This window comes from Microplitis demolitor, chromosome 4 (genome assembly GCF_026212275.2).
Source record: "Microplitis demolitor isolate Queensland-Clemson2020A chromosome 4, iyMicDemo2.1a, whole genome shotgun sequence".
In the NCBI taxonomy this organism is placed as follows: domain Eukaryota; kingdom Metazoa; phylum Arthropoda; class Insecta; order Hymenoptera; family Braconidae; genus Microplitis; species Microplitis demolitor.
The window spans coordinates 2,612,340-2,625,389 of NC_068548.1; the positions used below are offsets into that span (position 1 = coordinate 2,612,340).

The 13,050-nt window shown below is 30.4% G+C and overlaps 2 protein-coding genes across 5 annotated transcripts; one reads left to right on the forward strand and one right to left on the reverse strand.

The window, feature by feature from the left end:
* Positions 1 to 1,239: 1,239 nt before the first annotated feature.
* Positions 1,240 to 7,964, reverse strand: LOC103570241 (glutamic acid-rich protein). The gene is made up of 4 exons (XM_008547915.2): positions 7,631 to 7,964; positions 6,042 to 6,284; positions 5,755 to 5,907; positions 1,240 to 5,015 (listed from the first exon to the last, which is right to left on the reverse strand). Exons 1-4 carry the CDS (start codon positions 7,745 to 7,747, stop codon positions 2,946 to 2,948), a joined length of 2,583 nt encoding a protein of 860 aa, XP_008546137.1. The 5' UTR covers positions 7,748 to 7,964; the 3' UTR covers positions 1,240 to 2,945.
* A 1,763-nt stretch (positions 7,965 to 9,727) lies between these two features.
* LOC103570239 (phospholipase A2 inhibitor) lies at positions 9,728 to 12,865 on the forward strand. Of its 4 annotated transcripts, none has more exons than XM_008547914.2 (4): positions 9,728 to 9,744; positions 10,906 to 11,481; positions 11,564 to 11,934; positions 12,314 to 12,865. In XM_008547914.2, exons 2-4 carry the CDS (start codon positions 10,907 to 10,909, stop codon positions 12,559 to 12,561), a joined length of 1,194 nt encoding a protein of 397 aa, XP_008546136.1. In that variant the 5' UTR covers positions 9,728 to 9,744; position 10,906; the 3' UTR covers positions 12,562 to 12,865. The 4 variants fall into 4 exon arrangements, with proteins under 4 accessions (XP_008546136.1, XP_008546134.1, XP_008546133.1 ...); XM_008547912.2 differs by lacking the exon at positions 9,728 to 9,744 and adding an exon at positions 9,753 to 10,663; XM_008547911.2 differs by lacking the exon at positions 9,728 to 9,744 and adding an exon at positions 9,753 to 10,182.
* Positions 12,866 to 13,050: the final 185 nt, after the last annotated feature.

The following is a 13,050-nucleotide window of genomic DNA, read 5'->3' on the forward strand; positions in this document are numbered from 1 at the left end:
ACGAAGGCATCACTTCCCTTTCGACGTCGATCAATGTTTGTATTTCCTACGTTGATGTCAGGGAGACAACTATACCTGGTCTCCTCTACAGGAAATTTTTAGTATGGCTACAGGGTGTCTTTCTGTATGTATATGAGTGCGTATCATTATGTGGTTACTCCATATTTTTTGGCCGATTTAAAATATGTATACATGTATTTAAGTTGAGTAATTTAGTTTTTTTAAATAGAGAATACGTCTTTTTTTTATGAGATGAGAGTTTTAAAAAAATTAATGTAATTCGTAAATATTTCTAAGAACACGAGCGTAAATAAAATATTCGAAAACAATGATAATAGTAAGACTCAAATATCGTATTGATGACGATACTTTGAAGTTGAGGTTCGAGACAGTTATGACCTGGATATCCGGTGATTGTAATCATTCGATGTATGACACAAACGACATTTTCAGATGATCTCAAGTGGATAAATTTTATACCGTGAATTTAATGAACACGGGTTTTATAACTGTTTTTCATATTACTGAAAATTTTTTTTAGTTTGCTTTTTACTCGTAGTCATGACACTTTGCGATAAATACTTTATGGCTATTTATGCTATAAATAAAGTTACCAAAAAATGGTTCTATATCAATGACCTTATAAAATAAAAAATCAATTGTATGCAAATTTAAATATATATTTAAACAGTGGGTATCCAAAAAAAAATAAAACAACTGTCTTTCAGTCAATCGTATTGAAAAAAGAGAAATAAAAATATATATTAGTGTTCGTTACGAAAAATATTTATTTTTATCATACCTGCACTGAAAGTTCAAATTTCTGCCCTGTTTAGAGCGCAAGCATCATTCTTCCCACAATTAAAGACAAAAATTATAATTTTCAGGTTCATATCTGATGAAAAAAGGTATACACACCATGGTGGAAGGTAGGACATACCAATCCCCGTGTTTGCCACCTTCGCCTTCGGCTCGGGTAGGCAGTTACTCACAAGGGTTGCAGTGTCTTACTTTTTTTCCTTGGTGCGTAATATACTATTAAAGAACTGAAGTTCTGACGTAGACTATAGAGGCGCTACTTGTTAATTCTCCTTTCCAAGTTAAATAGGGAGCTAGATAGTGCGTTTACATCAGAGTAGTTTTAATATTTCAAGGAAGGATGGCGGGGTTTAATAGATGAAAATAAATAGACCTTATTCACTGTTACTATTTTTTTTTTCTAGTATTTTTATTTAAGTTACTTAATAATAAAGTTTAAGGCTTATGCATCAGAATTGTCAATATTTTTTATTAAGAAAGAAACTTTCATAATAGTAAACTTTGATGTAAATTTTTCATTGATAAAATAAGAATATTTGTTGAGACAGTGTCTGAAAGATATTACGCATTAAATAAGTCAGTAAATGAACAAAACTGATCATAAGACCAAAAAATGAATAGAAACAGTTTTAGTAACTTTTGAATCATACATCAATTGATACAAAACAGGTTAGTTTAGAGTTCGAGATAAAAACAACTAGGCGATGTTATTGACTTTTTTTTTAGAGCTGATATTAAAAAATACGAATTTCATATCATTAAATTTGAATCAATTTGTTAGATCTATTGAATGTAATGAAAATATTTTTTAAATCTATCAACATGTCGAAGCTTTGAATAATTATTACCTTTTATTAGATTGTAAATTATATTAGAGTGCAATCTTATGTGCAATTTTCAATACTCAGGCAACTAAATACAAATACATGAATGAAAAATCTCTGCTTATAAAATGCATAAATCCCACCCGAAGAGTTTTTCCAGAAATAAGTGAAGTAAACTTTTTTTATGTAACTCACACCCGAAGAATATGTCGCTTATTGTCTAAACAACACGTTTTTCTTCGTGCATTGATTAAATAAACTATCGCCTACATTCAGTGACATCAAATATTATACTCTCGTGTGTTGGCAACCCTGATTAAAAACTTTGATTAAAACCAATCAAATATGATTGACTCAATCGAATTTCTATTAGAATCAATCGGAACAAACATACCAATTTTCGATTAACGTTCAATCGGATTTGTTCGGAATATTCCGATTAAAACCGATTGAAAGTCAATCAGAAATTTTAAATCAATTCAATCAAAGTTTTTAATATAACACACTATTTTCAAACAGTGAATCGTCTTACTTGGATAAGTTATCTGTGATCACACTCACACACATCCACACACACACACACACACGCATACGGTACTAACTATATATTTGACTTACATAACATTTTTAATTGTACTATTATCCATTTATGCATCATATTATAAAAGTGTGTATCAAACGTGTTTTTAACATCTTTTTTTTTCTTTTTCTTGTTAATAATAACTTTACTCTCTGCAATTAAAGTATATGATAAAATTTTCACTCAAAACTATTTACAAAGATTATTTACATTTGATTATTAGAAATTTTATTATTCGAAGAAAAAAAATGTATGTTTGAATTTTAGGTAAAAGACCCAATACCCGATCAGGGAACTAATACCGGGTACTAGTTCCTTAATCGGGTACTAGATCTCTTTAATTATTTTTTACAATTTTTTAAAATTAAAATTTATAAATTTTCGAAAGTATTATTTCTCTAAGCTTTTTAAATTCAACATTCCGAAATATCTATTTGATTTGTATAAATTTATTAAGGTTAATTTTTAAACCATACATCACATCCAAATTTATGTACACAGAAAAAAAGTATATCTTGGCGCAAGAAATATTTTTCATTATAAATTGAAGAAAAAAATTTTCCCAGGACTAGAAAAAATTTCTTGACACAAGAATTTTTTACTCGCGCCAAGAAAATTTTTGGTTCCAATTTCTGCAAAAAATTTCTACTTGTCCCAAGAAATTTTTTGCACCAAAAACTCCCTTTTTTTTTGTGTAGAAATGAAAAGACTGAGAAATTTAATTATTCCTGAAGTGAGTCTCCAAAACTCGCATCTATAATTTTTTGCAACTTATCAACTCTATTTTCATTTTTTTCAGTACCAGTATCAATAGATGGCTCTAAACTTTCTACTTTTTCATCTACTTTTAAACTATTTTCATACTCAACTAATTTACTTTCCGTCTCCGCCTTATTTTCAATTAATTTTTCGTCGTTTTCACAACCTTCTATTCCTAATTTTTCTGTATTGCAACTTAATTTACTACTTTCATCATCGCCCTCTTCACTCTGACTATCTTTCTTTTCTTTGTCATCACTATCATTATCAACGTGAATTTGATTGTTCGGCTGTTCAACTGTTTTATTAGATTCTACAGTTGACTCGCTTAGATTCTCGACATCAACGTTATTTGTCTCTTCCTTTTGTTGCACGTGATTCTCATTCTTTTCAATGTTTTCTACAGGATCATTTTCTCTCAAAATACTTTCAGAGTCATCATCTTTGTTCTTATCCTTAGCCTCGATTTCTGTAGGCATATTCTCAGTTTCACTTTCTTTTGTCGAGGGTTCATTAATTTCATGAGTTTCTGCATTAACTTCCTTATCCCCAAGATTTTTTTCATCATCGTCATGTTTTTCATTAACATCATCATGATCAGTATCTAAATTCGACGTCTTCGTTTCGAAATTAGAGTCTTCAGCTCTAATATTATTCTCATCAATGGCAACATCAACATCAACGTTATCGTCTTTCTTATCAACGTCAGTATTTTTCTCATCACCAACAAGTTTTTCAGTGACGTCATTTTCGTCATTACAATCCACTACTTTTTTATCGGAATCATTGCCGACATCTTCAGGTGGATTTTCCTTATCGTCATTTGTTTCCATTGATTGTTTTCCGTCGACTTCGTTAGTTTTTGATTCAACGGCGATGTGCATATCGTCATCAACTTTCGTTTCATCACTTTTCGCGGTCGGTACGTCAGAAACGTGACTTTCTTCGGCAGGATTAGTTGGAGGTTCGGTAACAGACTTATCAGTTACGTCGCTGGGTTGTTCGTTTGTTTCGTCATCTGCGACAGCAACTTTTTCTAAAACGACTCCCAGTTTTTTTGAGTGAGTCAATTCGTGCTTCAAACCTTCGACGCGATTTTCATAATCGGTGCTGCAAATATTGCAAGTGTATGGCCCGCTGTTTTCTGAATCACTGTCGACAATCATCGATAGATCCTTATCTTCTTGGGTTTTTTGAGGCTCAGAAACTTCCTCATTTGCCGAAGGTAAATCCGACGACTCTCTCGAACGGCTCTGACGGAGTTTTGATTGTAACTTTTTGCGACGTTGCTCCAGTTGAGATTTCTTGAGACTTTCGCTCTTGAGTTTTGAAAGTTCAATTTTCTTCTCTCTCAATGCGCTCAAACGACTTCTAGTTTTTTTGGTACGATAAGTTTTCTCTTGAACCTCGGGAGGTTTAGAAGAAACTTCTTGCTTAATTTTTTTGTCTGGATTATTGTTTTGTAAAGTAGATTTTGTGGGTCGCTTTTTGGGAACGACTTTTGATTTTTTAGGGGATTTTTGGTCGTTTTGCATGCTTCGGGTTCTCAACTTTGACTTCTGTAAATTCGTTTTTGTCTCTGTTTCGTCATCAACACTATCATCACAAACGTCATAGTCTTCCTCGACATCTTTCGCTTTGGATGTTGAACCCTTCTTCTTATTTTCCGGAGGACCAACGAAAATATCTTCGAGAAAAACACTGCAGAGTTTAGTACTAGTGGGTTTTTGTAACTTTCTACGTTTTTTCGCGATTGACATCTCGTTTGGATCAACTTTTAACCAACAATCCTTGCAAACTTTACAACCCGTGTGATGATAACGATACATATCGACGCCAACCTCTATGGTATCATGGCATTCATCGCATTCACGATCATCTCCATTGGATTTTGATTTGACTGACGACGCTACTTTTTTAGTCCTAACATTTCTGTTTGTAACACTCGAGTCACTTTCAGAATCTGATATTTCAATTATAGGGTTTGAAGAGCTTGGTAATGTTGTCTTACGTTTCACAACGTGGGTTTTTATCTGTAAATTTATTTGAAAATTTTATATTCAAAGTTATAATAGGGAACGTGAATGTAAATATAATTTGTGACAACTAAAATAATTGATGTGGAAATTGCTAGGTGATTGAGAATGAAGATAGTTTATGTGAATAAAAACAATGGACGGAATTTTAACTCAGAATTACAAACAATCTCAAAGAACAAAAATAGTTTTGCATTAGGGATGTGTAGGTCGTGTTTGAATCGGATAGAACGGTTCAATTTGAAATTCCTATGGTTTTTTTTACTAGAGGACATCATAATCAACAAAAAACGTTCATATTGTGTTGAGTTATTCCCAACAGATGAAAAGTTACGGGCCATTCTTTATAGACAGACATTCTCATTCAACCTCATTTATCTTCATTTATCCTCATATGGACTTGAATAAAAAAAATAAATTTTTCCCAGGACTTTTTATGGTTTTTTTTGCTAGAGGATATCATAATGAACAAAAAACATTTGTATTGTGAGAGGTTATTCCCAACAGAAGCAAAGTTACAGTCCACTCTTCATAGAAAGACATGAACTGGTATTTTCTTCGCTTTACGCGCCATCGTAACTCGAATATAAAATTTTTCTTTGGGACTTTCAGGAGTTTTTTTAGTAGAGGGCATCATAATGAATAAAAAATATGTATTCTATGTAGAGTTACTTTCAACAGATAAAAATTACGTCTACTTTTCTTAAAAATTTTACGGCATAAAAATAAAAATTACCTTTTTCGAATCTGATAATGGTTCACTATCTTCATCGATGGTTTTTTGGAGGTTTCCAGAACTTTCGTAAATGCATTTAAGATCATAAAGTACGTCGACATTATATCGGCAATTCAAACAAATAGAAATATTTGTCATCTTGCTTGCTACATACTACAAAAAATAATTTATCTAATTATTTATGGAAATAAAATTTTTTAAAAATGAATATATAACAATTTTCCAATGATCATTGATTATTGAAAATTATTTATATAAATCCCGTAAATAAAAATATTCAGACTTACATCATCATTAAATATAGCGTGTAATTTCTTCTGAGGATTATTTAGTGTATCATTATTACTCAGCGAAAAAATTAGGCCTTTTGGACCAGTTTCCATACATAAATAACAGAATCCACGCTTTCTTTGTGGTTTTTCATTTGAATCACGTGCTTTTCTATATTTATCAACAAATTGGGAGCATTGGTCTATTTCATATGCACACTTGTGGCATAGTTTTGTAGATTGAAGTTTTCTTTTTTGAATCTGCAAATAGGAAATCCAACAGTAGTAACATCAACAATATCAATACTCATAATATTCGTTTATTTTAAATGGTCAGGAAGTGATCCCCGGTAGCATGACTCTATCAAGGGCCACTTTTGGGCGCCATTTATTACTATGATCTATCAATAGAGCCTAGATGAAGCATTCTAGAAATCTAAATCCGATAGATTTTTTTACTTTTCATTTTCGTTTCGCGGAAAACATTCCGATTTTTAAGTGCACGATTGTGTCCAGGTAGAGGTACCGTTTTTAGCCACTTAAGGGCCAGTTTTCGACACTTGAAACTTTCACTAATTACAATTAAGTATTAAATGTCCAAAAATGTAAAAGTGCCCACAAATGGCACTATCTGATTAAACAAAATGATTCACTCAATGTTAAATGTATATCTACTGGAAAAAATTAAAGGGTCAAAAAAAATTTCAAATTTTTGAGCGATTTTTTACAGGGCGTAACCTTTTTTTTATTTATTGTAGGTCCATTTTTCTCAAAGTTACGGCCTGTTGAAAATCGCCTAAAAATTTGGAATTTTTTTTTATCCTTTAATTTTTTCCAGTAGTGTATATAGTAGAAAAATTGAATCGTTTTGAATTGATTTGAATCGTTTCTTTTATTCAGGGACTTCTACTTCGTCTAGAAGGCTGGTCGGTAGTTAAAATTTTTTTTTTTTTTATAACTCTCACCCTTATTAAAAAAAGTGTTTAAAACGATTTGTAATCTTAAATGTTCATAAGAAGCGACTTGAAACTATTCAAAAGTATTGAAAATTTTTTTTCCTAATCACTTTAAATCGCTTCTTTTAATATGGGCAGTTTAGGCCTTATTAATATTAAATTTTTCAGAAATCTGTCGTCATATCGAATCATTCAAAGAGTTTTGCTGTTACATATCATAATTACTCGAGTAAATTTTAAAAATACCATTGGTTCGATAGTTTAAATATGTGAGAATGCATTGTTATGGAAATTTTCAGGCTTAACAGGCGTTTTTATTGTTGTCTCTCTCACACACAAGTAGACGAATGGTATCTTTGTCGCTCTCATACAGTAATCAGGAGAACTTGGGCAGAGTTTTTCTTTTAAACCATCGAATATTATCAAAAACTAAAAGCGCACTTCGCTAGATTATACAATAGTTAATCAGTGTGCAGCCTGTAGTTTATAATTTGAGATTTTTTTCCGAGATAAACTCAGCCGAATATTTATAATAACCCCTGATTTAAATAAATAAATATAACCTCAAATTTCAGAGCATTGAATATAATAAAATATGATAGTATATAGCAATCAAATTATGATAAAAATGGTAACAAAATAATGTGTTACCTTCGCTGATAAACATTTTTCAATATTCTCACGAAAATTTTTTCCATCAAGATAAATATCTAGAAAAAATCCTTCGTCGCTCGCACATATTAAACAATATTGTCGCGACATTGTCATCAAATTTTGATAAAATCAATGTCTACTTTAAAAAATGTCAATTATTAAATCAGATAACATAAGTTTGCAACTATCGCCACAATAATTATGTTATATTTAATATACTATTTATGGTGCTCGTAAAAAAAAATAATGAGCGAAAATATACACTATGACAAATTGGCGGCAATGTTAGACCATATTTAACAACATGGCCAAGATTTTGTTCTCAATAATTGTATATTTACTACAACAGTTGGGGTTACTCAGGAAAGATCTTTTCAATTTGATGTCAAGTTACCAACTTTTGACTATAGTCGTTACTCAGCGGTCTCGACAAAAGGGCAAATTGAATTTGACATTTGCTGAGTATTGTCCCGTCAAATTGATGACAATTTACAGTCAAAGAGTTGTCATCTTAAATAGACAAATTGACTACGAGTGAACGTAAATCTAAGGCCTAAATCTGAATAAAAAATTAGCATTTAATTATTTGACGTCAATTTCCTGTCAATTAAGTTTTTGAAGCTTTGTTCAGACATATTTCAGGAAATATTCTCTTTACTAAAATATACTACTTTTGTTTGTCTTCGACTGTTTACAGGTGCTTCCACCTGTTGATTAGACATATCATGTAAATATATATACATATATATATATATACTATAAAGGGTATATTTACTATGTTAAGACTGTACGTACTTGACAAATTATCGAATTTTAGATTGCTATTAATTTAATTGATTATTACAGCGATTTTTCAGCTTTCGGAAACTTCCTCAGAGAAATTCAAATTTTGTTTTTAAAAATTTTTTTTGTTTCATAACAGCAATATTTTCTATGTAAAAAGAAAACTATACTGAAAACTTAGGCTCAAAATATAAATTTTTATACTTCGCTCAAATATTTTGAATGTTTCCAAATACTGTCTCAATAAAATCAATTAATGACAATTGTATGTCTATCAAACATTACTAGAAATATTTTTCCTATAACTGCAATTTTGTTCTTGCTTAAAAAAATAACAGAATAAGTAAATAATTAAGTCAATAGATAAATTATCATAATCATAATTATTTGATCTATTTGCTACCAAAAATCATTGTAATGCTACTGCTTAATCAAAATAATATTTTTTAAATTTATTATGTCATACTTGATAAATTTCATTACTTAAAATTTCAAAAAACTATTTTTCGTTTTTCACGACTGAAGACATAAAAAAATATTGCCCTCAGCCTCTTTGATTTCAGTATAATTTATATTGGATATTTTTTCAGTATCATTTATAAAAATTTCAAAAATATTTTTCAAAAATATAAGATGATTTTGGTATAATTTGGGTATAATTCTTAAAACATACCGAAATCGTACTCAATTTCTATAGCGAAAATTTATCCAAAAGAAACTTAAATTTTCGGTATAAACAAATTCATGACAATAAAGTTAGCAGAGATTTGAAATTTAAATAAATTTTTTTAACAGATAAAAAAATATTTCTAAGAAAATGCACCTGTAGAAAATTTGATAAACTATAAGTGCAATTTTTAAAAATATTATTTTCAATATTTATTTTTTTGTTAAATGTCTGCTAACTTTATTGTCATACAAATTCAGTAGGCCTCAAATTCGTAAGGAAAGTAGATTACTTTGAAAAAAAAATATCAATGCCCAAAATAATTAGGTCGAAAAATTTATGATCATTCTACATGTTCTGTCAAAAATATATAATTTTTTTTTTACCAGAAATTGTATGAAATAAATTATACAAGAATGTTATTTATGAAGTAGAAAATAAGATCATTTTTGAAAATATACATTTTAAATAAGTAAGTTAATGGTCCATGTTGCTTAATATATAAGAGTAATGTCTTATTACCATGTGGAAATGGCTGAAAGCTAAGCCACCTACTCAAAGATTGTGAGATCATCATGCAAGTCGGAATTGGTATAAATGAAATAAGTAAACAGAGAAGTGGTAAAACCTGAATTGGAGTGGGATCACAGGTGCGGCTCAGGTAGACGAACCACTGCACGTCTCAATGCTATTATATTAAGTAGTTTCGATAAAATATAAAGAACATACTTATATTTTTACACTGCCTACAAGTAGGTTGTTTTATTCCGAGTAATTAGTGTTCTGTGTACCGACATTCAAATTCAAAAATCGCTAATTGACTTGATAATTATAATACCGTCATTTAAATTAACGACAGTAGAACGCAAACTAAGACAAAACTCTTCTATATGTAATACTTAATTTTGTGAATTTTCGATTTAAAAATAAAAATTTCTATGAAAAGAGATATTCAAAATATTTGAAATAATTCATTAATTTTTTCAAAATATCTTGTGTCCAATTCTTAAAATGCTGTGACTTTCTTCGCGTGTAAGTTTGAAAAAAACTTATCATTCATAAATGTAATCTTACAAGAACTCAAGTGAGTTATGATAAAGTAAGTCAGCGAACTAGATAATTTAAAAACTATTTGGAAAACTCTATTTTTTATTTAATAATTTCTGCGTCAAAATATACGGTTATAATTTATTTTTCGAATTTATAAAAAGATTTAGAAATATAATTTTGAGAAAATTTCAATCTAATTATTAAAATTTTCTGTCTAAGTCGGCTTTATAGTCTCCCTTAATATTTTTATTTATATAAATCAGAATTATGTTAATTGTGAATGATTCATTCAAAACGAACACTTGAACAGTTGCTGACTCGAAATTTTTATATGTATGAGTATTAGTGTAGAAGGGATTTGATAAGATTTTTGAGGATGCGATGGATATCGTTGGTCACCGAAATTTCTTATAGAAACTCAGAAAAAGCCCTTCATTACTCTACTTTGGTTGAAGGTCAGTAAACTGTTGGTAAATTAGGAGATTTCTCATAAAAACTCAAAAAAGGCCCGCGATACTCTACGGTGAAAGGTCAGTACACTATTGGTTAATTACAGAAATTTCTTAAAGAAATTTCCTAGCGGGTCTGAATTACAGTAAATTTCCGTATTTTACTGATTATTTGTCGCATTTTACGGTAATTGGTGACAAATTACGGCAGGATACGGCAAATACCGGCAATTTATGACAAAACTGTGGTAGAAATACTTCACTTTACGGTAAAATACGACAATGTTACCGCAGACAATATTTAAACCATACTTCATTTGCAGGATGAAAATGAAAATCCTATGGACATTTTTGAGCCTGATATCTCTATGTCGTATGGAAGATTTTCTGGATTGTGATCAGAAAAATTGGCACAGTTTGGAAAACAAGCAAACGGCGAATCTTGAATGTGGACCAGCATTTGAAAATCGGTGCTACTGTTCCAGAATTTGTTATGAAGGAAAACATCAATATGTGGTAAACTGCACGAATTCTCAATTTTCAACTACTCAACCACTCGCACATCTTCCAAATAAGACTCAAGTACTCATTTTTACGGGCAACACTTTGAGAAAATTGGAATGGAACATTTTTGGGACTTTGGATCGCATTCCGAGTCTTCAAGTGATCGATATGTCGAACAATAAAATAACTGAGATCAGTGGGAAAGCTTATCATCATGTAAAAAATGTTCAACGTTTGTATTTAGATTTCAATGAACTGTCTTTAGACTCGCAGAGTAATCATCCGAGAGTATTTTCGAATTTCATTTCTCTGCTCGAGCTGCATCTTACGGACGCTTTTGAAGACGGAAATCCGAAAAATCTCGCTGAAACTCTCCACGATATTTTTTTCAATAGGTAATTTATTATTAATATTCAAATTCAAATTCCAATAACCCAATGTTCTAACATCAAAATTATTTGTCAATTATTATTTCAGCCATTTAGATCAATTGATAAAACTGCACTTGGAACAAAATGAAATTTCCGAATTCAAAGATCCTAATGTTTTCTGCAATCTTCCAAATTTATTGGATCTACATTTAGGGGACAATACTCTCAATGCGTTACATTTCAACTTATCATGTCTCCACAAACTAAGATTTTTAGATCTTCAGCGCAATAATTTCACGAGAATTTTAGACCGGGATTTGAAAACTCTAGATACTTTTGCGAAACATAATCAATCTGTTACGATTGATTTGTCAAATAATCCATTGGAATGTTCGTGCAAACTTAATCCGTTTATTGAGTGGATGAATAAAACCAAAATTTTTGTGAGAAATAAAAATCTCTATATGTGCAATGATCGTAAGTATTTAATCAATCAGTCATGTAGGCAAGTGTGCGCAAACCCATTCATTTCAGTCTGAAATTCTTGGGTTTGCGCACACTTACCTACAACGTACACTTGTCCCCCATGACTCTAATTCTGTGAAGCCGTTCATAAAATACGTTCGTACTTATGGAGGAGGGGAGGGGGAAGGGTTGTCATTTGTGACGCAATATTGATAGGGATCGCAAAAAATGTGACGTGTGACAAAGAGAGAAAAGGAAAAAACTGAAATTTTGCGTAACGTATTTTCTGAACGGTCCCTATTACTTTTGCAAGTCTATTGAAAAAAAACTTTTAGCTTCGCTTGAAATCATCTTGTTTTATTCCTTGTTTTACAATATACTATTTTTTCAGATGGACATAAGAAACATTTGCAAAAAATGAAACATTGTGTTTCAAAAATGAGTTTTTCGTCACGATCATCGGGCTCGACTGTTGCCATTACGTTGCTTTCTTTCATACTCGTAGTTTTAATTTGTACTCTAGTCTATCTTCAACGTGAGGATTTATACAAAAAAATCGTCCCTGTTATTGATTCAGTAAACAAGCGTGTAAGATATACATCAATTGCAACGGCTAACTCTCGTGAAAACGATGTTTGAGTATAAAAATCATAATTGTCAAACGAATAATGTATGTTTGCTGTACTGTATTCATTTTATTGCACTTTTTTACGATAACGTTAGTTTGAGTGCTCATTCTCATATAGCATAGTATTTTAAATCTAAGCCTGAATGTATTTATAATTTCTCGTATCGTAGCTAATATTTGTTTCTAATTTCGAGTCTTTTGTTTAAAAAACGCAAAGATTTCTGTGTTGAACGCCATAATTTTTCTGCATGATTACCATTTTAATATCATTATTATTAATAAAAAAATTAATATAAATTGAATTTTATACGTTTATATTTTAACTACCCAGTGTTTTATTGTAATTTACTCTATTTAATAAAAAAATTAAGTAACAACATTGTGATTCGTAATAATTCATTATTAGTAGATTACTATTTTTTTTTTTTTTTTTTTTTTCATAAATTTATAGATGTATTTATATTAAGATTCTTCTTAAATAGTGGATTTTCGTTCGAAAA